This window comes from Prosopis cineraria, unplaced genomic scaffold (assembly GCF_029017545.1).
Source record: "Prosopis cineraria cultivar Desert tree isolate PC_DT_omini unplaced genomic scaffold, ASM2901754v1 PC9, whole genome shotgun sequence".
In the NCBI taxonomy this organism is placed as follows: Eukaryota; Viridiplantae; Streptophyta; class Magnoliopsida; order Fabales; family Fabaceae; genus Prosopis; species Prosopis cineraria.
Window position 1 is genome coordinate 2,032,502 of NW_026555340.1, and position 24,184 is coordinate 2,056,685.

The 24,184-nt window shown below is 29.3% G+C and overlaps 1 protein-coding gene across 1 annotated transcript in view; it reads left to right on the forward strand.

Annotated features, from left to right (window-relative positions):
- Nucleotides 1-21,424, forward strand: part of LOC129319437 (actin-related protein 2/3 complex subunit 2B) — a 26,939-nt gene extending 5,515 nt beyond the window's left edge. The window contains 8 exon segments of the mRNA XM_054964501.1: nucleotides 4,296-4,462; nucleotides 6,503-6,580; nucleotides 7,264-7,396; nucleotides 8,817-8,908; nucleotides 9,012-9,068; nucleotides 9,966-10,017; nucleotides 10,361-10,544; nucleotides 21,278-21,424. Of these exon segments, the coding sequence (XP_054820476.1) occupies nucleotides 4,296-4,462; nucleotides 6,503-6,580; nucleotides 7,264-7,396; nucleotides 8,817-8,908; nucleotides 9,012-9,068; nucleotides 9,966-10,017; nucleotides 10,361-10,544; nucleotides 21,278-21,305 (791 nt within the window). The 3' untranslated portion in view covers nucleotides 21,306-21,424.
- The last annotated feature ends 2,760 nt before the right edge of the window (nucleotides 21,425-24,184 follow it).

Below are 24,184 nucleotides of genomic sequence, written 5' to 3' on the forward strand. Positions count from 1 at the left end.
TTCCCTTTTTTTGGTTTTGCTTGTCCGTGGGGCCAAATTCAAAAAATGTGCCTCTGTTCTTCGTGGGATTAGCAGCTTGATTTAAGTAGATTAGTTGAAATTCAAATTTTTTGGTCTTATGGTGATATTTTGATTTTTTTTTTCTTTTCTTAACATTAAAGGAGAATGGTAGTTAAGTCTCAAAAAAAAAATTAACAATTATATATTCCCAATAAAATTTTCTAAAAATATAAGTTGCAAATATTGATGTAAATAATCTTTGGTTTAATTTTATTTTTTAAGGAAAAATTTAAGATTTTTAATTTTAAGGGATTAAAAAATTTAATCAATCAAACTATAAAGAACTCAACTAAAACAAAATAAAAATGAAAAAATTAATTTAAAATTGACGAAAAATAAAATTCCCTTGTCAGGTGACCAAATTTGCAAGTCTGAAAGTTAAAAAAAAAAAAATCAGCTCAAATTTTAAGTTGACATTTCATCTAAGGGCATTTTAATCATGGTATTATTTTGAAATTATAAAAAAAGAACCATGGTCATAAAAATTTAATTTCATAAATTTGTGGTTCTGATGATTATTTGCAATATTATTTGGAAGTCTTCATTTGCGATTTTTCCAGTAAACAATTCCACTCCCTGAGGCGGTTTTTTTTTTTTTTTTTTGGATACATTATGATTTGTGGGATGATACTGTTTTATTTTCAGTCTCATGCCTCAAGTCCTCAAGTAGCATTATTGTCAATATCTGTGCCGCCACTTTGCCAAGGACCGCAATCAGATCAACTGTCAAGTTACACCATCCAAAAGGTAAAGGGGCTTTGCCCGGAGGCTTTGGAGGTTGTTGATCCTCCTAAGGCAGGATACCAGCTTAGTCTCAACCTTAGCCTCAATCTCATTCCCCCGGCAAAGGTTTGACTTCTTTCAATTCAGTTTCAATTTCAATGCTAAGCTTTAGTACTTATTTAAATTTTAACTGAATATAATAGATTATAAAAATAATTAATTAAATAATAAATTTTAATTATAATTGATTATATTATAACGCAATTTGTTTGGATACTTATTCTAGTAATTTTTTTAACAATCTAAAATTTAAATTTTACTAAAAAAAAGAAGAGAAGAGAGTTTTATTTTATTTTTATTAAATTTTGTGCCTTTCTTATTATTTTTTTTCTTAGACCTTTGTATGTAATTTTTTCATATAACTTTGTAAAAAAAAAAAATGCAGAAGCTGAGAAGCTGAATCAAGCAGTTGTGGGTGGGAAAAAGTTGGTGTCTGGGTAAATTTTGCTTTAATCGATTTTTTTGCCCCTAAAATCGATTAATCCCTCAATTCAAACAGGCACTTATATGTCCACATGAACTAATTGTTACCCTGTACGGTTTTTGTGGCCCGTTATTTTACAAACCGGACCAGAGTTATCAATAGCTTCATTTGAAAAAAAAAAAACTGTTTTTCTTGTTGATTTGGTTGGATAAGAGTTGAATCACTATTGAATTGCGAACTGGAAACCAAAATTATTTTCAAAAAACCAGATAATTATAAGCATAATATAAAAAAGCTTAATTTTTTTTTTCAAAAAAGCAGAAAAAATTTAAGAAGTGGATCTCCTACTAAAACTAACTTTATTTTTGAACTATTTACATGTCAATAATATGATTTAGGACCATTTTTTTAAAGATGTTGGAAGCAATATGAATTTTATATTTACATTTAATATTATTTTTATTTAATGACCACATCACTAGTTTAAGTTAGACCATAAAAACTAAGACCCAGCCAACTCACCTTTTCAGTTTAACATCTAGATTAGTTTCTAAAACATTGTTGTGACCTTGTATTCAAAAAAAGTTTCGATACCAATAATTTTTTTATTTTAAAAACTGATAATTTTTTTAACAAATTACATAGACCATCCTTAAAATAAATTTGTCTTGGCTAAAATATGATTTTTTTCTCCAAACCCAATTATTTAGGCTAAAAATGATAATTTTAGCCCTAACTTGCATGAGTCTTCTAGAAAAAAGATAGTTGCTTGCTATGAAAATAAACTAACACATCACTTTAAAAATGGCAAAGAATGGGGGAAGTTATTGAAAAAACTGCAGCTAATGGTTTAAAAAAGTGAAGCATAGTCTCATGAAAAAAACCACCATCTCATGCCTATAAAAGGAAAGTCACCACACACATACAAATCTTTAAAGACATTTTTACAACAACTCAAGCTATTTGTCTTGTGCAAAACTCAAACTTTGACCTTGTGCCATTCTTTACTTTGCCCAACGTGACTTCCTCTATCTTCTAGTAAATTCAACATAGTACCCTTAGTGCGCCACACATTTAGTAGAGAGCAGTGAAGTTTCCTAAAAACCAATAGAGTGCCAACTCCTCCTAGAACAACAATAATAGTGTGCCATTGCATTTCCTTTCAGTTTTCCATTTTTTATTTGCTATAATTTCTCTTTTCTCATTGTCAATATCTTGTTTGCCCTCACCATATAAGTCTCACATACTTCTCCATCTTTATTCCTTCATTCTCTTTAATTTTAAGTACTTATATTTAGGAAAATTGTGGTAAAGGATTCTAGAAACTTAGTGTTTGATTTTATAAGTCATGAATATCGCACCTTTTAAGAGCATGCTCCTTTAACATGCCTGTGCAAGAAACACTAGAAACAAAAGGGTTAAGGTCCAATTTTGCCTCTATACTTATTTTTTAAGAGCATTAGGCACCCTATACTATTAAGTAAGGCAATTTTACCCGTGAACTAATTTTTTGAGGAGCAAAAAACTCTTTTGTTAGTCAATCATTAATTTTTTTCGTTTTCTACTAATGTGGCATGTGCGTGAGGCCACACATAGTGATATGTAATACTTTGACCACATCTTTTGGTGTTAATTTATTCTTAAACTCTTTTTCTTAAGTATTGAGTATCTTAAAGTCATTTTCTAGAAGCACTAAACATCCTGAAATTTTGTTAAAATAAAATTTAATAAATATTTTAAAATATTACACCACCTGATTTAATATTTTAATATTTTTGATATTTTATAATTTTGTATTAAAAACGAAAGGAATGAACCTTCAAATTAATGAAGGGATTTTTTCTTCTTATTTCTCCATTTTTCTATTGTTAAGTAATTTTTTTGAGCACATTAATGAAATAAGCGATATCTTTCAAACAAACATTTTGCTGGCATATTATTGGTCCTAATTTGTTATGTTTCTAATTTTACTCCTAATACTATAACATACAGATAATATTAAATATGGGTAATATAGTATTTTGGAGAAAGATCATTAGCTGACCAAAAAAATTATAGAAAATGACATAAAAATTTAAGAAACTTAATTAATATTAAAAATATAAGTAAGTTTCGATATGTATAAAAAGCGTAATGATTTGAGCACTATCTTGAAGAGAAGATCAAAAATTAATATATAAAAAATAAGAAGTTATCTATAAATTTGTAAAGTGCTAGCTTGATTTGTTAATATTTAAAATGTAATTTATAAATTTTGAATGAATATTTATAAATAATAACATTCAAAATATTAAATATGAAAATATTTATATTTTGACAATATTTATTAAATTTTATTTTAATAAAACTTTAAGGACCCAATGTTTGTAGAAAAAATTTTAGGGTGCCTAATGCTCTTGGGAAAAGAGTTCAGGGGCATTTACTACCAAAGAACACGGTTATACCTGTCAATAAATGTGAATCTCATGCACATGCCATATCAGTAAAAAATAAAAAAGTTAACAGTCTTCTAATAGAAGGGCATTTTTGAACCTTGAAAAAATATTTTAGGAAAAAAAATTGCCTCACTAAAGAGTATAGACTGTTTAGTGCTCTTAAAAAATAAGTACCAAAATAAAATTGAACCTTAACCCTTAACAAAATTATGCACCTTAAATAAATTACACACACTCACCCACCTGAAATTTTTTAACCTTCCTTTGGTTTTCAAAAGAGAATTTGTGTATGTTTATATATTCATAAGCTACAGAAAGTTTAGCTTTTTGTCCCTTCAGGGAGACCCGGTAGTTTGGCTTCTAAGTTATCTTTGTGTGCTATATGCATATACCAAAACTGTCTCTCTTTTCACACTGGTTTTTTTTTTTTTTTTTGTAGCCTGTGTAAAAACAGTTATTTGTGGTAGTGAGGGAATCACAGGCTAGTTTTATAAAGTTACAAAGACAATACATATGAATATTTTACAAATGTCATTCATATATTCTGATTTTAGTTCTACATGACAATTGATGATGCTAAGTTTCCATTCCAGACCATGTTAAAATCATCAGAGAGATTTCCACAATTCAATCAGTAGTTCTAAGTTCTCAGCTGAAAGAAATGCTACAAAATGTTGATTCTCATGATGCAAATAAGGGAATGTACAAACCCTTCAAATTTGTCTACCATCCAAAAGAACCTTTCTTTCTCATCAAGCAGGTATATAATTTCCAGAATTCCCTCAAAATCTTCTAATTTATTATGTCAAGTTACACAGAAGAACATCCCTCTTCAAGTTTAAAATTCAAATATGCAGATCATGTTGGAAAAAAATGCATATCATACTTAAACAGGGCTAAATATCAAGGGTTTCAAACAAGCTCACTAGTCACTAGCTAGCAACCTATACATGGTTTTACTTCCAAGCTCACCTTAAAATTTAGGGCTTGAGCTGAGAACATGAGATTGGTTTGACATATTTTTCATTTAAGCCTTTTTTTAGAGCTTGGGCTCCAAAAATAAAGAAATTTTAGTGTAACCGGGCTAGAAGCCTTGCCTTTTCAAGCATTGTAAAAAGTATGCTTGAATTCAGATGGCTCATTTTTTTTTACCCCTAATTTTTTTAAATTTTTAAATTAAATTTATATTTTAGATATGTTTATACTTTAAAATTAGAATTTATATTGCTTATTTTTTATTTTTAAATATTATAATTTGTATTTTAGAAAAAATACAATATGATAATGTAAAAATTAAATTTTAAAAAAATTACAAATTTTAAAAATAAAAGAAGGCTTATGGGCTCGGCCTTGAACCTGTTGAATAAGGGTTCAGATTCAAAAAGTAGCTAATTTTAATATAACTAAACTTATGGGCTAAAACACCCATATAAGCTTGATTTGCTTGTTTTTCGACTATAACACTAAACTTATACTTAGGCTTCCAAGTTCACCCTTGAGTTTGAAAGTCAAATACCTGTTTAAAGTGTATTTTTAATAATTTTCAATTTAATTTCATGATATATTGTGGAGTAACTAGCGCTAATCACGCCTAAATTTTTCAACAATTACAAAACCCACTCTATTCTATTTTCAAAACTAAAGCAAACATATGCCTAACTTGCACTTAAATTTTGTTTGGTTTAAGAGAAGGGGAGGGGAGGGGAGGGAGGGGGGGCTACCCCCAATTTGGGGTGGGGAGGTTTTGGAGGGAAGGGAGTAAAAATTTTTCCTCCCCTCCATCTAACCAAATAAGGAGAGGGGAGGGGAGGGGAGGGGCTCTCCTCCCCTTATTTGGATGGACAAAGGGAGGGGAGGGGAGGCCCCTCCCCTTGTTTGGTAAGATGGAGGGGAGGGGAAACTTAAAAATTTTTCCTCCCCTCTTCTCCAATCAAACAATGTCTAAAAGTACGCAGATGTCCTCCTCCTCTTCTTCTTGTCCCCCACACCCCCAAAGTCTTCATGAAACTTTCCAAAGGTAAGGATGAAAATAGACAAGCATGTCTAGATCTATTTAATTGAAATTAGACAAACATCTCTGTTTTTCTTAATTTAAAATATAAGATATATTTTTAAACACTAAAATTAAAGGAGCTCTATGTATTCTCTGTTTCTTAAGAAAAATGTGTAGGTTTCAAAAATTGAGAGAAATTTTGTACAATTTTGCAATATTTATGGGAGGTCTGTATAATTTTAGTAAAAATAAAATGGTTAATGATATCTACTGTACATCCTTTGAACATTGAAGTAATTGTATATTTTAACAATAATAAATGTGCATTTTTACTTTTAAAATATTCTTCGAGATACACCAAGTAGCCCCTTAAATTATTTAGTATAACATTTTTTTCCTAAAATAATTAAAATATAGTAATATTTTTACCTTGACATTAAATAATCACAAATGTCCATTAGATAATCAAATTGTATTCTCGTACATCATATGAATAGTCAACATTTATTATTTAATGTTAGGGTAAAAAATGCTATGTTTTTATTACTTTAAGGGTAAAAATGCTATGTCAAATAGTTCAAAATACTGAATGCTCCTTGAAAAAAAACTTCAAAAGTAAAATCACACACCTTCACCCTTTTAATTAAAATCACAGTTCTAATAATCAATACCCTTATTAACATTAATTATTCATGGGGGCCAATGACAAGAATTATCACTAATGCACCTTTATAATTTGTATACAACAATTATTGTTCATAATATGCTAGTTCTTATCCATCTTAACTATTTACATTCTTCACACAGCCGCAAAGAATCATAGCAATATTCCCAATTCGTTTTAGAGAAAACACAGATGTGATTATTGCAACAGCTTTCTTTCAGGTATGTAGCCATAGATCTTATTTAATTTTGTGGCAATAAATGACTGTCATCTTAAAGAATAAAATCTGATCATTTAGTAAATGGGTAAACCACACATAGGTTCTATGGATAGATTCTAGTTCTCAGAAAGTCTCAAGAAATATACAAATAACCCTAAGTCCCATGAACTTTAATTGTAATTATTTTTTGTGTACATCCACCGAATTACTCTTCTTTGAAAATTTAAAAATAATCTTCATATGACCGTTGGCACTAGAATTGCCACCATTGGCTGATCGCCAGCAACTGGGGCTCTACTCTAGTCACTAGAGTCGTCATTGAAGCTCTAACACCGACCACAGGGAGGTAATTTTTAATATTTTAAATACACCAAATATTAATTATAATTAAAGTTCATGGGGCCTTACAGTTATTTGCGCATTTTAAGAGAGTTTTTAAAAATTAAAATCCATATATGATTTTTCCTTAGTTAATTTAGATGGTCCAAGACTGTTAAGAATAAATTCATTTTAAGAAAAGAAATTTGGACCATCTAGATCAATTAAATAGTTAGAAGTGGCTCAAGGTGAACTTTTTCCCTTTCATGATATTAATGAGACTATGAATTGTGACACAGCATGACTAAGTAATTATTTCTCAACCATTGTGCTTTTGCCTGATTTCTTCACAATAATTAATGACAGGAACTTATGGATGTTGGAAACACAGACAAATGGGCCAAGGCACCACGATGCACTTGGTCAGCCATTCCTCCTCCAGAATTAAGGGGAGAAGCACTTGAGGATTTGAGTACCAATGGAGGGTTTGTAACTTTTGGTATGCTTTCGTTTTATGCTCCAAATATATAACTAAACCCTTTAATTTTAGAGTTAAAGTGTAAAAATATTCAGAAGTTTTTTATCTAAGAGTTTTTGATTCTTTAAATTAACAATGGTATATACATCTATTAACTTATATAAAGAGGTCAATCTTTCCTAATATGTTAATTTTTATATTTTTGTAACTTAATGGTTAATGTCCCACAGTGACAAACCTATGAAAAATTATTAGAGGGGCAATATTTATATTAAATATAAATATAAATATTTTTTGAAGAAAAATGTAATTAAAAAATAAATTAATTTCATTTGTATCATAAAATTATTTTTAGAGTAAAATACCTCAAACTTTCGCTCTATTTTAAAGATTTTATTTCTATTCATCTAATGGTAGTTGAATGTCAAATTATATATATTAGGTTAAAATACCTCTCTTTAAATATAAATAATATCTAAAACCATTCAAATTACAAAAAAAAATCCATGCATAGATTTTTTTTTACTTTTTTGTTTATATTTAAAAATTTTTAATTCTGTAAATGTATTTATTTAGTAAATTTTTTAAAATGAATAAATTGGCTGAAATCATATTCAAACACACAGTTAAAAAATTTATGAAATAAGAATTTAGTATAATAAATTACTCAATATGTTTATTTTTCTTTAAATTTCCTTAATTTCAACACCAAATTTTTGAATTACTTATTTCAATACCGACATATTTAATTGTATTTAAAGTTTTTTCAAATTGGGAGAGAGAGTAGATAATTAGATCATAAGGATAAATTAATGTTATAATTTTTAACATAATTGGAAATAAAAAATTAAGTTTTTTAGAATATTTAACGTAATATTTCTAAAAATGTTAAAGATTAGATTAAAGTGTGGATTTGAAAATAGACAAGAGGTCTATGTAATTTCAGCAAAATGGAAGGAAGATCACTGTATTTTAATCATATGTTTATAATAAATATTAGCATACACAATATTTTTAAATATCTATATCGTATAATTTTAAAGAGAGTGTGAAGCAATTGATTTTTTTACGAGAGGCAATTGTAATTTTAAAGAAGGGCAAGTGCAATTTTAATTTAATCGAAAAGTAAGTGCAGTTTTGCCTTATTTTGTGGGGGTAATTGCCTCCTCTTTGTTGGTCTGCGGATTGGGAAAGATTATTCTCTTTTTATGAAGAGAATGGATACCTATACATTGTCACTGATATAAGAATACCAAAAGTTTTTAGAAATTTTTTTGGGTATTTTTTCACCTTAAGCTTAGATGTTATTATACATTCGGTCCATATACTTTGACTCAAAATTAGATAAACAAAAATCACCAAAATAAAAAGAAAAACAAAAGAATTTCCTGGTGAGATTGATTCTAATGCATATGCATCACATCTTTTTGACTTTTAACAGATATCTCTTCACGCCATGTCGAAGGCAAAAAACTAGACAAGATTCTATGGAATTTATTAAATTTTAACGCATATGTGAGGTATCATGTAAAGGTATTATATGGTGCGGGCACATGTATATGTGTCCATCAGGACTGGTTCTTGTTAAAAATCATCAGTGTATTTATGAAATCTTCATTTAACACCTGTGCTGCAGAGCACCAAAGGTTACATTCAAAGAAGAATGAGGAAGAAGTTAGAAAGTTTGGTTGAGGTACAAAAATATTGTTGAGTGCAACTCTATGTCCACTATTTGTAGCATACTTACATGCATACATTAACTGTGACACACACACGCACACTCACTCACTCACCCACTCCCTTCGGTGTGATTATAGGGTTCCTTCTAAAGGAATATTTGAACCCTTAATATAAGATACTTGATAGAGAATGACATTAAAGTTTTAAAATAATGAATTTATGATAGTTAAATTTTCAACAAAAATTTCTAAAAATTAGTTGTAAGAATTGATTCAAACAGTTATAAATTCAAGAATTTTAATTTCAAATAAAATATTTAAATTATAAATATAACTCTCATTTTGTAGTTGTGATTTTTTTTACAACTGTTTGAATCAATATTTGTAATTATTTTTTTAGAAAATTTTTTTATGGACCTACTATAAATTTCTAAAATTACCCATATTTAAACCCATTGAAAGAAAATGTAATGTAAATTTGAAAAAAAGGAAGAATGATAAGGAGGTTCTAAACTTTATGAATTTGCAAATACGGCTCTTAATTTTATAATTTTGTTATGATTAATTTGTAATTTATATTTTAAATTTTAACAAGAAAAATAAATTTATTTATTCTTTAAATATATTAAAACTTCAAAAATAAGTTGTAAATTTATCATGATGAAGTTGCAAAATTGAAAGATAAACTTGTAAATTTTTAAAGTTTGGGACTTGGGACTTAAGATTTAAGTTGAGTCTGTCATTTTTCCTTGAAAAAAATTCATTTAAATAGGGATAAAATTAAAAATTTATTTTATTTTTAAATAAAAGTTAATAACTTAGTTATCTCTCGTTGATTTTGATGAGATAGTTAAATTAATATATAAATCCAGCCGGACAGATACTAATTATGTTTCTTTGTTTGAATGCAGGTTCTACACCCTACAAGCTCAGAAGAAAGCAAACTACCCAAACAACCTGAAGGTCCACTTTCAGCAACTAAATTTGAGATTCAGTTATATCATTAACAATTAACAAATTAAGAATGACAATACCATGTTAAAGTTATTTTTAAAAAAATTAACCATGTTTTTAATTTTCCAGAACGATGCAAATCTTTGAAGAAACTGAACTTACCACAACAAGCTAAATTTGAAATCTAATTTTTCATACTACAGTAAATGAATACTTGACAAGACAATATTAATAAAAGTCAGAGGGATACCAGAATCTATCTGTATTAATAAGGAATTTATAAAAGCAATATCAACCAAATAAATTACTTTTTAATAGTTTTATTTTATTAATACTTCTTTTGAATTTGCAGGGTGTAGGTACATGAAGAAACTAGTAAGATCATCTAAAAGAAAAATCCTGAAACAAAGATGGGGTGGTTTTGGCGGACAGATAAAACGACTTCGTTCAAGACTTAAAATCCATGGATTTGGAAGATTTCGTCAGAAGTGGCTGAGGATCCCAAAATTTTCATCAAAGGCATATACAAAATTAGAGTAATTTTTCTTCTGTTATTAATTTTTATGAAATATGCAAACTTGCACGAATTAGTCTAGAAAATAAATTCTTATGCTCACTATATATTTTTAGGTTAAATGATAATTTAAACTTTAAACTATAAGTTTATAAATAATTTGAACCTTAAACTTATTTTTAATACATTTTGAACTTTAGACTATAAGTTTAATTGTTTAAAGTTCAAATGTACTAAAAACAAATTCAGGATTCAAATTGTTCTTGGATCTATAGTTTAAAGTTAAAATTGTCATTTAATTCCATATTTTTTTCTTTGAATAAAAATACAACTTCAACAAATTGACTGTAAGCAAAAGAACCATTTATACTTCTTACTTCCCAAATTTATTTGTCATTGTGCAATGTCAAGCAAACTCTAGATCATGTTCCTCTGCTTTCACATAAAAAAATATATACAGAAAATTCAAAAAGAGGGAAAAAAGAGGGAGAGCGAGGTATGGGCCCCACAAAGAACCACAATTCTTTTACTTTACTCTATTACTACTCACTCTCCTATATGAATGAACGTATATAAAAGTCTAATTTGATAATAATTGCCATTTTGATGCACCAGTTTGGTAACCTTGTAGAATATCTAATGTAGCTGTGTTACCCTTTTAAATGGGGACTTGAAGTTGCCATGGTTGGAGTAACCACACTTAACCATGGTTTAATTTTTCAGTAGTTGCTGAGGTGTCTCCTTCATTTATCTGCCAACAATCTTTTTTAACCATCGCTGAGTCAATCTGCATGCCACGCAAGTCCAATAGTTTTTCTCCCATGCAAACTCACTCTGCTTCTAGCTAGCCATGGTTACATTTTAGTCAGGATTTGGGTTCAAATCTCACCAAGCTTTCAATTTCGATGCAATGGTGATGGTGGGATTCTTGATTTAATTTCCAGACCTACTAATTTGCATGATGTGTTTTCTAATAATGGTTAGTTGAGAAGGGCAGGAGGTCTTTGTCGACTCATGACTTTATATGTATGTATTTAATATAAAATGCCATCACAAGCACTAAGTTTATAAGAGTTATAAAGTCTAGAAATAAGAATCACTTTTATTATTCAAATCAACCTTACCATGTAATGAAGAAGTGCACACCCATATATAGGTTTACTCAAAACCTAAAAATCCTAATTCATGTATTCTAGTTTAGAAGAAAAATATTAATAAAATAATAAAATTCAATCACATAATCTAAGGATTGTATATCCTAAAATCATGAGATTACATTATTAGATAAAATTCTAATCTAGAAATTAAATAAAAAACAAAAATTAAATAAAATATTAAACTAATATATAAATATTAAACTAATCAATTTGGAGCAATCAAGTGATCTTCAAATTTAGAAAAATCTTGCCTCTTATACTTCCAATGTCATTCAAGAATGCTAAGGGATCACACCATAATCTTTTAAGATGTGACTAGATGTAGCATCTCCCTTGAGCCTTTCTCTCCAAGTAACCCTATTACTTGGATTTGGGCTTGAATTTCATCCAACACCTTTAATGAAAGGCACCCCACAATACCTGTTTGAAAGGCCGGTTATTTAAAGTTTATTGTGCTAAATTAATATGGCTTCAAAGTTATTTTAATTATCCATTTCTTATTCATGTAAATGATAATAATTAAGTGAGAAATATTTATTTATTTACAAAGGAGGACTTCACTTAGAATTGAATTTTGAGGCCTATATACCCTGCGATGAGGATCAAAGTTTACGTAATTCGAGATTAAAAGTTGTCAGTGAAAATATTTTTTTTGAAAACAAATTAATTAAAAATAATTCACCATCTTGTAAATAATTTTTTTTTAAATTTTGATATGTATGTTTTAAATTGCAAAAAAATAATTTAATTTCAATTTATTTTCTAAATTTTTTGAATTTTTGAAATTAAGAAAGGAAAAGAGTTCATAGTTAATATATTTTTTTAAATATAATCCTAAAAAGATTAAATTTTATTTTTTATATTTTTATATTTTTGGTTGTTTCAATGAACTAGAATAAATAAAATTCTAACCAACAAAGGATAAAGTTAAATCCTATTAATTACAATTTTTTGTTATTAAAAGTTCATTTTTTTGATTGATTTTATTATTATTTTAAAAATGTAAAATATGTCTAGACAAAATACATTATTCACAACATAAACTCTTGTTCTTGGATCTCCTATGCCGAACAAATCAAGGCCTCTTTTATACCTTTGGTTCGAGTTTCAATTATTAGGCCTCCAATGCTTTATACCAGATCCTTTAGCACTTGAGGCTTGAACTTTGGGACTTTAGCATTGTAGGACATGCCTCCTTGGATTCTTTGAGCTCTTTGTGGGCCATATGTCGAGCGATCTCCATCAATTCATTAATTGACAAGTTCAAGAATCTAAAAGAATTTAGTTATGGGAAAAAACAAATGTAAATCATATTTTAACAAGTAGTCACCCATTAATTAATAAATATCCATTCACATTTAACAAGAAGTCATTTGCTAATTGTTAAGTTCAAGCATTTGAAAGAACTTAATTGTGAGAAGAGACAAGTGAGAATTATGTGTTAACAAGTAGCCATTTGTTAATTATCAAGTACCTATTCACATTTAATAAGAAATAATTTGCTAGTTTATAATTTTTTTAAAAAAGAAAAGTAAGGGTATTATTGTCTTTTAATCTAAATTTATTTTCAAATCAATCCCTTAGTTTTGCAATGATATTTTAAAATTTTTTGGTTCTTGTTTGATACTAAATTGCTTCTATGGTCCTTGAATGATATTTTCCCTTTCTTTTACTTTTAGGCTACTCTTTCAGGTTTTTTATGTCCATCTTTTTAGCTAGCTGTTATGGTTTCTTTAGGTTTTAGACTACATTTTTAGAAGTGTGTTTCAATCTGCTGCATCAAATTTGGGAGGTCACGTTATCTTTAAGACAATTTTTGGAAGTAACTATTGATTAGCAAGGTTGCCTTTCATTCCGAGAACATGTTCTCTTGTCTGACCCATTTAGGTACTCAAGTGCATCTTTACATCCTTTGAGGAAGTTCTTTGTGCCATTATTCAAAACTAATTTCAGTACTCATTATACAAAAGAGCATTAAGAGCTCATTATCTCTAAACCATTTACATATAATTTAAATTGTTTAGATTTATAGCTTTTTATTTTTATTTTTTTAAAAATTATTTTAATGAATAGAAAATCTAAAATAAAGACAAAATATCTTAATTTTCAGTTTTTCAAAAAATAATTTTTTATTTTAAAAAACCTATTGAAAAATTATAAATTTAAATCATAAAAATTAGATTTGAATGGTTTAAGCGATAAACCCTCAGTATCATGTGGTTTTTTAATTCACTACCATGTAGATCCTACATTAAGGGATTTTTTTTTTTTTTTAAACAATCTCACATTAAGCTTTGTCTTCATCCTCCTTTTCAGCTGCTACTATGGCCATCTTGTTGTGGACTTATTTCCAGAGCCTATTTATTTTTATGGGCCTTTTATTTTAAGTGTTCTTTTCATTCATGTTTTCTAGCCCAACTTGCTTGTTGGGCCCTTACGTGATGTGACCCTCATTAAATAAAATTTCAGTTAAAAAAAGTATTAAAAATAATATATTTTAATTGCACAGCTAAAAAATAATTGATATAATAACGTACGATAACTGTACTCTTTACACACATAGATAAAAAAGGAAAATTCACATGCAACTGTATTTTTGGTTGAGTATTCTTCAACATGTCTCTCATCCACTTACATGTAGGTCTCAATAATGGTGAGAAGGAGCTTTGCTTAGAAGGAAAATGTTGGACCTAATATGATATGTTAAGTGTTGATGTTATATTCAATCACAAGGATATTTTAGTCATTTCAATTATAACTCATATTTGTGAAAAAAAAGCATGAAACTTGCATTTGAACTTTGTTGGCCTCATAAAATTACTTGAAACCTCACTTGATTTAATTAATCCTTTTGAAACTTAATTGTCATTTTTCCTAAATATCAGTGTAGTTATTTATAACTATTGACTCATGTAAACTTTAATTCTAGTATTACGTATGTAGGTTTTTTAATTTGGCTGGTGTATTCAAATATGGCTTTTGATTGCAAATCGTTGGAGCCTATTCCCCACTACAGTTTTCTTCTTGCAAAATGACACTTGTGAACAAAAAGAAAGGTTTTTTGCAATTGAACATGAAAGTTTTTTTTTTATTTCATAGTTCTAAAAATTTGGCATGAAGATTCGACTTTTTCCAACTGCAAGTGTAAGAATTTATTGAGTGTCTACTTTTTAAGATGGAATGTTGTCATTGATGCAAAAAGTAATTTGTTTATGAGTCATATATTATGACATTTTGTTTTGCTTGTTGTAAGTTGATGTTAATGGATATGATAGAAACTAGTTGTTTAAAGGAAATGTTTTATTATTTTCATTTCAATGGATATATTGAAAAAGATATACATGAGATAATGTATTGTAATTAGAGTTGGGAATAAGAGCTGGGCCTGAAGGGTTAGGCTTGGAGGCCCTATTTAAATAAGGGTTTAGGCTTTAAAAATTAAAATTTTTTAAAGTAATCGGGCTTGAGGATCTGGTCCTAATAAGCCCTGTAAAAAAAGGCTCAAGACTGGGCGGCCTTTCGAGCCTAATTATATTATTATTAATTTTTTTCTTTAGTGAAACATGCATTTGAAGCCAAGAAGGACCTACTCGCCTAAAGCCTTAATCCTACACGCATTATATTATTATTAATTTTAATTTATTTTAAAATTAATTTAATATAATTTAATAAATATCAGTAAACAATATGAAATTTCTATTATTTTTTATTTTTATATAATTAGTATGTTTGTGTATTTATAAAAAAATAAACTATTTTTTAACCAAGATTTGAATTTTATTACTAGACTTCTAAATGTGTGTTATTTAATTTCTAAAAGATTATGAAGATTTTGATTTTTTTTTGAATTTTAGAATATTTTAATTAATTTGTAGTGTTTAATTTTATTTTAATTTTATTATTTTTTTAGAAAAGAGCTTACAGGCCTGACCTTGAGCCCTTCAAATAAGAGCCGAACTTTCAAAAAGGGGTGTAAAATGAGAAATTAGGCTTAAAGGCTCATTGTCACAGGACTAGTCTTTCAACCCGTGCGGCACTTAGACAATCTTCACTGGAAGTTGCTAAGTAAGCCTAACTTGTTTGAAAGAAGGATGCTTGGCTAAGATGAGGAAAGGGAAAGCTTGTGGGCAAAGGATACTTGAAAGAGAGCTTGGAAAATGTGAGAGTAGTATTGCTTTGAGAACTCAAGGGTTGTGTTACAAATGATGAGGGATAAGGTATTTATAGGCCTCCCCCTTGGATTTAGATATTTCCCACCTCCTTAATGGACGGTGGAGATTGAATTGATCCTACGGTTACAATTCATTCTCTAAAATCCTGTCCTAGATATTTACAACAAATATCTAGATATTTATATGGAAAGGTCTAGTAGCAAATATTAAAATATTGAGGCTAGAGTTGTATAGACTTCTCTAGAATGTTCTTGCACTCTCTAGCACTCTTAGGCTTGTTCGGGAGCCTTTTGGAGGGTTCTAGAATATACCGGAGCTCCCTAACCTCATGAAAAATGATGAATCGTGACATCATGCCTTTATGAGAGCCCTTATAAGGGCCGCGCCTGCCTGTTTTCCAGCTCTAAATTTATGATGGAGGGAGTTATAATGGAAGAATGATCAGATAAGGAATGTCTCTTGAAGAACTAGTTAGATTGATTTCATCATGCATGAATTGTGATTTAAATGGAATTGAGTTGACGTACACAGTAATGTTTGATTCCAATGCATTTTTAGACAATGAAGGGACAAATCAATTAATGAAGTTGAATGATAATTTTGCTCATGTGTACATCATTGCGAAGATACAGCAAAGTACAGAGGTAACAAGAGATCTAATTGATCGGTAAGTTTTTTTAACAATTACTTAAATTTAATTATTTTGCTAATATGAATATTAATGGTTGTAATAAACATGATTTAAATGAAAATGCATAGCAAGATGTTCAATTGGAATTCACATGCTAGACAAGATCTTGAAGTTCTACCATGTGCAATATAAAGTATCCCAATGCTAATGCTTAAGCTAAATGTAACAAAATAGAAGGATTTGCTAGTAGAACCTAGACAAATTTTTGTGAGTGTTAATGATTGTAGACAAGCAATCTATAAGTATAGTGTTGCACATAAGTTTGAATATAAATTTGTGAAGAACAACATAAATAAAATAATTGCAGAATGCAAGGCAAAAGAATGTCAATGGAAGATAACAAAATATTCATTAAGGAAGTTAATGACCTTACTTTGTGTAACAACTTTCAAGAATGAGCACTCACATTCTACCCAAGAAGACCTTAAAGTTTCTTATAGTACAAGGTGCACACTTATATTGTTTATAATTGATGACATAGTAAGGTCTAATGTGGAAAAAAAAACCCAATGAAATAAAAGCTAACATATACAGAGATTATGGCATAAGTCTAACTTATCGTCAAGCCTTAAGAGTGAAAGAGAGGGAATTGGTAGAAATAAATGGTCTTTCTGACCAATCATATATGCTTGTTCCTTGGTTGCGCAATAGACTAATAGAGATTGATGCAGACACTGTAGCAAAATGGGTGGCTTTTAAGAACAATAGATTTAAATGATTATTTATTGCATATGGTTGTTTCATTAAAGGATTCTTGCTTGGGGCTAGACTAATTTTATATGTGGATAGATGTTTCCTCAATGGTCCTTATTAGGGTACCTTACTGTAGCTTCAACATATAATGCTGATAATGACTTGTTTCCATTGGCCTTTGCCATGGTTGGTAGTGAAACTCATGATGATTGGACCTAGTTTCTGCACAATATTATAGATATCATTGGTTTACTATACGTAACTATTGTTTCTGATAGAAATAATGTTATTGTTAGTATTATTAGAGCCATATTTGGTGGCGATAGACATGCATATTGCTATCAACATGTAAAGGAGAATTTTAGCTTTGAGTTTAACAAAGTTTGTAGGGAATGAGAAGGAACAATAAGGAAGAGGCACTAAAGTTGCTTGATCATATTGCTTATGCAAGGCATGAGCATGAATTTGATATAGCCCTGGGAAATTTGAGGATGTTCTCTCCATAATTCCTTCATTTTTTTTAAAGAACTCTTTCTTAAACATATTATATCCAGATTTCTTCTTTTTCAGGGCAGCTTTCTTATTTTCCATTATTTCATCTAACAAAGATATAAATTATATTAGTTGTCACCATTTTACAATTATAAAGACACATAAAGGATTAAGTGGCAATAATTAATAATAGCAAGGAATTTGGAATTGGTTAGGTGTCATGTTCTTGTTAATTCTACCACAACTCAACTCAACCATTTTTAATCATTTCCTTTCTTCCCTTATTCTAGTGTTCTCTCATTTTCTATCATTAAACAAAAGCTAAGAAAGATAGACAAAGGAAGTTTTGAATCTTAGATATGGCAAGACACCTAATGTAGGGATGAATTGGATGTTTAAGAAAATTTTCAATTCTTTTAAATTTTTTTAGCAAAACTATGTTCAAAGGAAAGTTTAGACAAATTTGAGTTTTGAACTTTGTGTGTAAGAATGCTAAAGTTATTCTTGCAAGCTCAATATGTGTAAGAATGTTTAAAAACAATCTTTAAGTGCAAGTTTGAATAGATGTATATAAGTATATCAAATTATATTTTGGACATTAAAATATTGTATAAACTAAGATTGCTGAAAATGTAGAGTTAAGAGAAGAGAGAGTGCAAACTATGATTTATACTAATTTAGCTCCATCACTTGAGCCTACATCTAGTCTCCAAGAAACTACTTGAGATTTCTTTACTATAACATAAGCTTAAGTGAGTGCTTGCCACCACAATACAACTACAAGTTTGGTTTGGGCACTTGTGAGCCTTTTCATCAACTCACTTTATTAGTGAGCTTCTTTTTTCAAGAGAACAACCTCTCTTGATTATAAAAAAAAAATCTCTCCCTTACCTTTACAATGATTTAGAATATGTAGATCACTCAGTTGAAACTCTCTTTGAGAGTATAATGAAGCTTTAATACTTAAATGATGAAGATATAAATGACATTGACTCAAGAACAATGATTTTCATATAATAAGAGTAATATGATTGTGAATTTCATATCTTGATGATTTTTGAGGTTAATTGCTTATTAAGATAAGTTTGGAGTATTATATTTATAGCTTATGGAGTGAAACAAGTGATAGAGACATCATATGATTGTTTATAGTTGTTGCACAGTGATTATAGTTGTTGGTAACGAATCTTGTATGGAACCAAGGCTTATTCATGTGTGTTTTGGAGTTTTCACAAGCAAAGGTGACAAATCTCACTTGAGACATGATAAATCACACTTGAAATGTCATGTGGTATTTCCTAGGTGACAAATCACGTGTGAATAGGAAGTACTTCAAGCGTGCTATGACCATAGAAGTTATAGAATAAAAACTGTAACAGTTACTCCCCTTGAGCCTACTATTATGAGTGGAGGACTGGGCTGTGCCACCTCATGGCAGACTACCAGTTAACTTTTCTCATCATAGTATATGGGTTATTCCCCACACCCATTACATTAAAGGAACCTCCTTAAGTTTGATCCTCCACCCTCTCCTACTTAGTAAAGTTAAGGCTGAACCTGATACCATTGAGTCAACCAATGTAACATCCCAAAAATTTTAAGGCTTAGATTTATTTTAAAATAAAATATCTATAATTAAATTAAAATTAAGAATAATTTGATAGAGGTCCAAAGTTCAAATTTTACTAAGAAAAAGTTTGGTTTTATTTTATTTTTAACTATGAAAAAAATACCAAAGTTGACCCAAGCTTTTGTGTTATAATAAGAAATGTTGGGCCCTTTCTTGTAATTTTTTCCAAAATAGTTGTAGCAGTTTTTTTTAAAGGGAAACACAGTAGAAATGAAAACAAAAAAGAAAAGGAAAGAAATGAATAAGAGAATGAGAGAGTGAGAGGAGGAGAATGGAGGAGGAAGAAAGGAGATTCAAGAGGCTTTGCGGTTATTGTGAGCTTAGTTACGCATTAGGTAAGCTCTTTACTTCAATCCACTTCTTTCCCTCTTGATTTTCTTCAATTTTTAAAAGAGAAAATTTCAGAATTTTGATCCCAAAGGCTTTATTCTTGTAAGCTTTAGTTTCTTTGAGTCTTTAGGAGGTTGTTTTGAGTTTCTATATGGTGCCTTAATGTTTTGAGTGGGCAATTAGATGAAAAAAAGGAGTTTTAAGGCAAAAATTAAACCTTAAGGATTGGATTTCACTCTTCAATGGTTTAAGCCTATTTATTTATTTATAATCATGCTATCGAAAGCCATTAACATTTAAATTAAGCTTTGGTTTTCATTATAATAGCTAATTGTGAAAGTTGGTAATGCTAAGTGAAGGTTTTTGGGTGATTAAAAATTATACGGTTTGAAAATTAGCCTAGTGGTGGCTAATAAATGGTTTTGGTGGTTAAGTAATATTATGTGAATAGTTGGTTTAATATATAGATTATTGGGATAGATTATAACTCACTGAACCAAGTTGTGTGGTATGAGTTATAGTCTTCATTAATGCTATTTACCATGATAAATGATGTGGATTACTTATATGTTGTAGGGAATTACTGGTGGAACTTAATTGGAGGATAAGGAATAAGCTAAGTTTTATTTTGTACAAGGGAAAGTCCTTTTGGTATAAAATGGTTGAAGTAACAGGAGAATTTATATTTTTTATTACCTTGTTTAGCTATTTTTCAATACATATTATTAGTTATCATGCATTACATATTTTTAAATGATTAAATGCAATTAATTATGTTTTATAAAGACTTATGGGGATAGTGCATATATGTTTTCTTTTTGTTTATCAATAATGTTTTTATGGAAATGAGGTTGTTTACATGCATTGTAATTATTTAGAATGAAAGTTGCACTTAAGGAAGTGTAATTGGGTTAGGTACCTTAGATAGGCTAAGGAATTGATTAAGGGAGGGGTGATATTTGTTATATTATCTTAGAGTGTTGAAGTGATCAATGCTTGAGAAAGGTAGATAAGAGTGAAAGGTATGATCTCGGTAGGAGTTCACCAATGAGGAGGTGTGGACTTGTGATATTTTATGGCACACTGCCAGTGTTTAATGTTGCTTTTCGTATTGTGAGCTCAGTGCACTAAAGCAGTTAGTAGATTGAGTGTTCGACACCTCTTAGTGGGGGAGGGAATTTGACATATGAAGTGTGAGGTTGAGTGCCTAGGCCAAGGTAGCTCTTACATGGAGAGTAAGTCAGGTTGGCTTTGGGAAGGAGTTGGCTTTGATTGCTCAGGATTCATGTTAAAGGAGCACAGGCGGTTAAGTGGATTTGATCATGCCTTAGATTATTTTCTGCACTTACAGAGGTATAAGTGGGTATAAGATTTACTTGCAAGCTAAAGAGTGCCAGAGGGCATTCTATTAGTCAGGAAATGTCATACTGGCCTATGTCATACATTCATGCATTTTAAATGATTAAATTATATGTTATGTTTAATCTATTATTCATTTATTCAACTGTAGCTTCCTTTATAATAATGAATATATATTTTTCTGTTACTAAGATTGTGGTTGTCTCATCCCTTTCTTTTCAATATTTTCAGGTTCAAGCAAAGATCTAGTAGTAGATGAGGAAAGAAGAAAAGCTAGGGGTTATCTTGTAATTTGTAAATAACTGCAACCCCTTTCTTTTGATTAAGTACAATGTAATGTATTTAGGTTAGGGTGCCAGTAAGATGTGACTATATATATATATGTGAATATGCGTGGATTGTGTGCTTGTGAATGAATTTTTTTCTACTTGTAGACTTGTAGTTAGGAAAATTGGTTATAGTGTGTAGTTTTAATGGATTCATTTAGCAAACTAGCTTTCACCGTAAACAAATGTTTATTTTGATATGAATATGAATATATGTGATTCTACAAGAAAATACAAAGTGGTTGCATTGCGAATCGTATGCTATAGGCAAACACACACGTTGGATAGAGAGAGTAAGTGTGTGAGCCCCATGGGGATCTCTAAGCTAAGTGAAAATGTTTAGCATGTGTATTTATATAATTATATAGTGTTTGAATTCATTCTTGGCCATTTTTGTGTGATTTGTGAATTTTAAGGGCTTAAGATCCATTTTAAGAAATGGCACCTGAGTGGTCAAATTTTAATATAAAAAATTTTCTATCATTTAAATGTTCTATTAGGTACTTTAAGTCGTATTTGATGTGTCTAAAGTGTTCACAGAAGTTTGTGACTCTTAGGATGAGATTTGGACAATTTTGAAAATGATTTTTATCAAAAAGCTTTACTTTTGCATCCGGATGTCTAAATTTCAATTTGACCATTGATTTTTTTTAAAAAAATTTGGGTCAAAAGTAAAAATTTTTATAATCTTCATGTGGGTTTTGGAATCACCTTGATCGGAATGGAGAAATAGCGAGCTTTGAATTTTGGTCCGGAGATGCTATCATGACAGCAACAATTATTGAGATTGGGATGCACATGAATTTTGATCCAACCATTGGATCTTTTTGAAATTTAGTAGACTTGTAGTACTCTTTCAATATGATGTGTGGGCTTTAGAATTTCTTCAATCGGAGGTCAGATGATGAAATAGTGATCTCTGGAATTGGTTTGAATGTGCTGTCATGACAATAAAAATACCAAATTTGTAATGTGCCCAAATTTTAATCTATCTATTGGATCTTTGTAAAATTTGTAACACTACTAGTACTCATTAAAATTAATATGTGAGCTTTAAAATCAATTTAATCGAAGGCCAGATGGTGAATCAACACCTCCTAAAAGTTTTCCTGGGAGGGCTGTTATGATAGCAAAACTAATGCTATCATGACAGCAACTAATTGTCCTTATTTGCCTAAGTTGCTTTTGTGCACTATATAGTAATCTTCCAAACCTTTATAAGAGGTTTTAAATGTTTTTTTTCTATTGTATAGATTGTCTGGCAATTTAAATGGGTTATTTCTTTAGTTTTTAGGATCAATTCTTTAACTACACTTAGATTATTTAGTTGTGGTGTGCTTTTGTTAATACTCGGGGCAAGTGTTACAAAAAAAAACAAGGCTTTGGAGAATGTTTCGTACATGTGTATAAAGTGTTTCACGCGTGTTTTAGACAATAGAAGCTATTCAATAAAAAACAAGGCTTTTGGGTGACGTTTCACGCATGTATACAAGGTGCTTCATGTGTGATTTGGACATTGAAGCTCTTTTTAGATGTTTCACGCTTATGACCAAGATGTAATCACGTATGTTTTAGAGGGTTCCATTGTATATAATTTCATAAGGTTCTAACTCACTTAATACAACTCTAAATTTGAAAAAAGTATATATCATTAGAACTTGAAGTCTAGTTTCCAATAAAAGAAGCGTCACACTTAAATTCAATGTAACTTTTGAGATATGATCAAAAGAGTGAATGAAAGTCAAGTCTAAATGCTAAGCAAAATCAATATCTCAACACTTAACTTTTAAAATTCATATCTTTTTTGATAGAACTCCATTTTAAATAAATAAACTATCATTGAAAAGCTATTGGAGACTATTTTCAAATGAGATATGTTTCAAATTAAAATGATATATGTAGTGGGAGATATGATAAGAAACATAACCAAAGGTCAAAATTAATTTTTTGCACAATTGCCATTTTGAAGCTTAAATTTCAAGTGTTCATGACCTTTTCAACTTAACTCCATTTTGAGTAAATAAAACAACTTTGAAAATTGTATGAAGTAAGTAATCGAAACATTTAAAAGCTCTTAATATATATATGATTAAAGATGAAGAATATGATTATAGAAAAATACATCTAACTTTTTCTCTTAATAGCTTAAAATACATGTTTTGATTTAAAATATCTTGAACCAATATTTCATATTTAAATCAATGAGTTTAACATAAAGACTTTTAGCCTAATGATATTATACCTATCAAGTCCAAGGCTTTCAAGGTGCATCCAAGCTTGTATAAATGTCTTCATTCTTCTTTAGCTCTTCTTGAATCATCATTCTCTTTATCTTTATATTTTTCAATCATAAGTGTAGCATGCAAATGATGACTTTAACTTTATTCCTTTTCATTCTTATTCTCATCTTCACTTTGGACAACCTTACATGATATATCATGAATATAATAGTTAGTCCAAGTGTCAATATGCATATAGTCAAGTTATGAAATATAATATTATGAGCACTCTTAGATATAGAATCAATTTAAGATAAGAAAAAATATGATAGTATAAAATAACTTTGATGCACACAAATTATTTTTTCAAATCTAATATAATATGGAATAACATAAGTAAAAATACTTTAAAGTACTTATTTCGTAGTCATAGTTAACTACTATATATATATATATATATGAAAACAATTAGGCATAAGTATAGTTAATTCATCTATATTTGTCATCATCAAAACTTAAGCTAAACATAATGTCACAAGCCATTATGTCCAACATTGAAGAGAAGAAAAATGGCAAGGAGTCAAGTTATAATG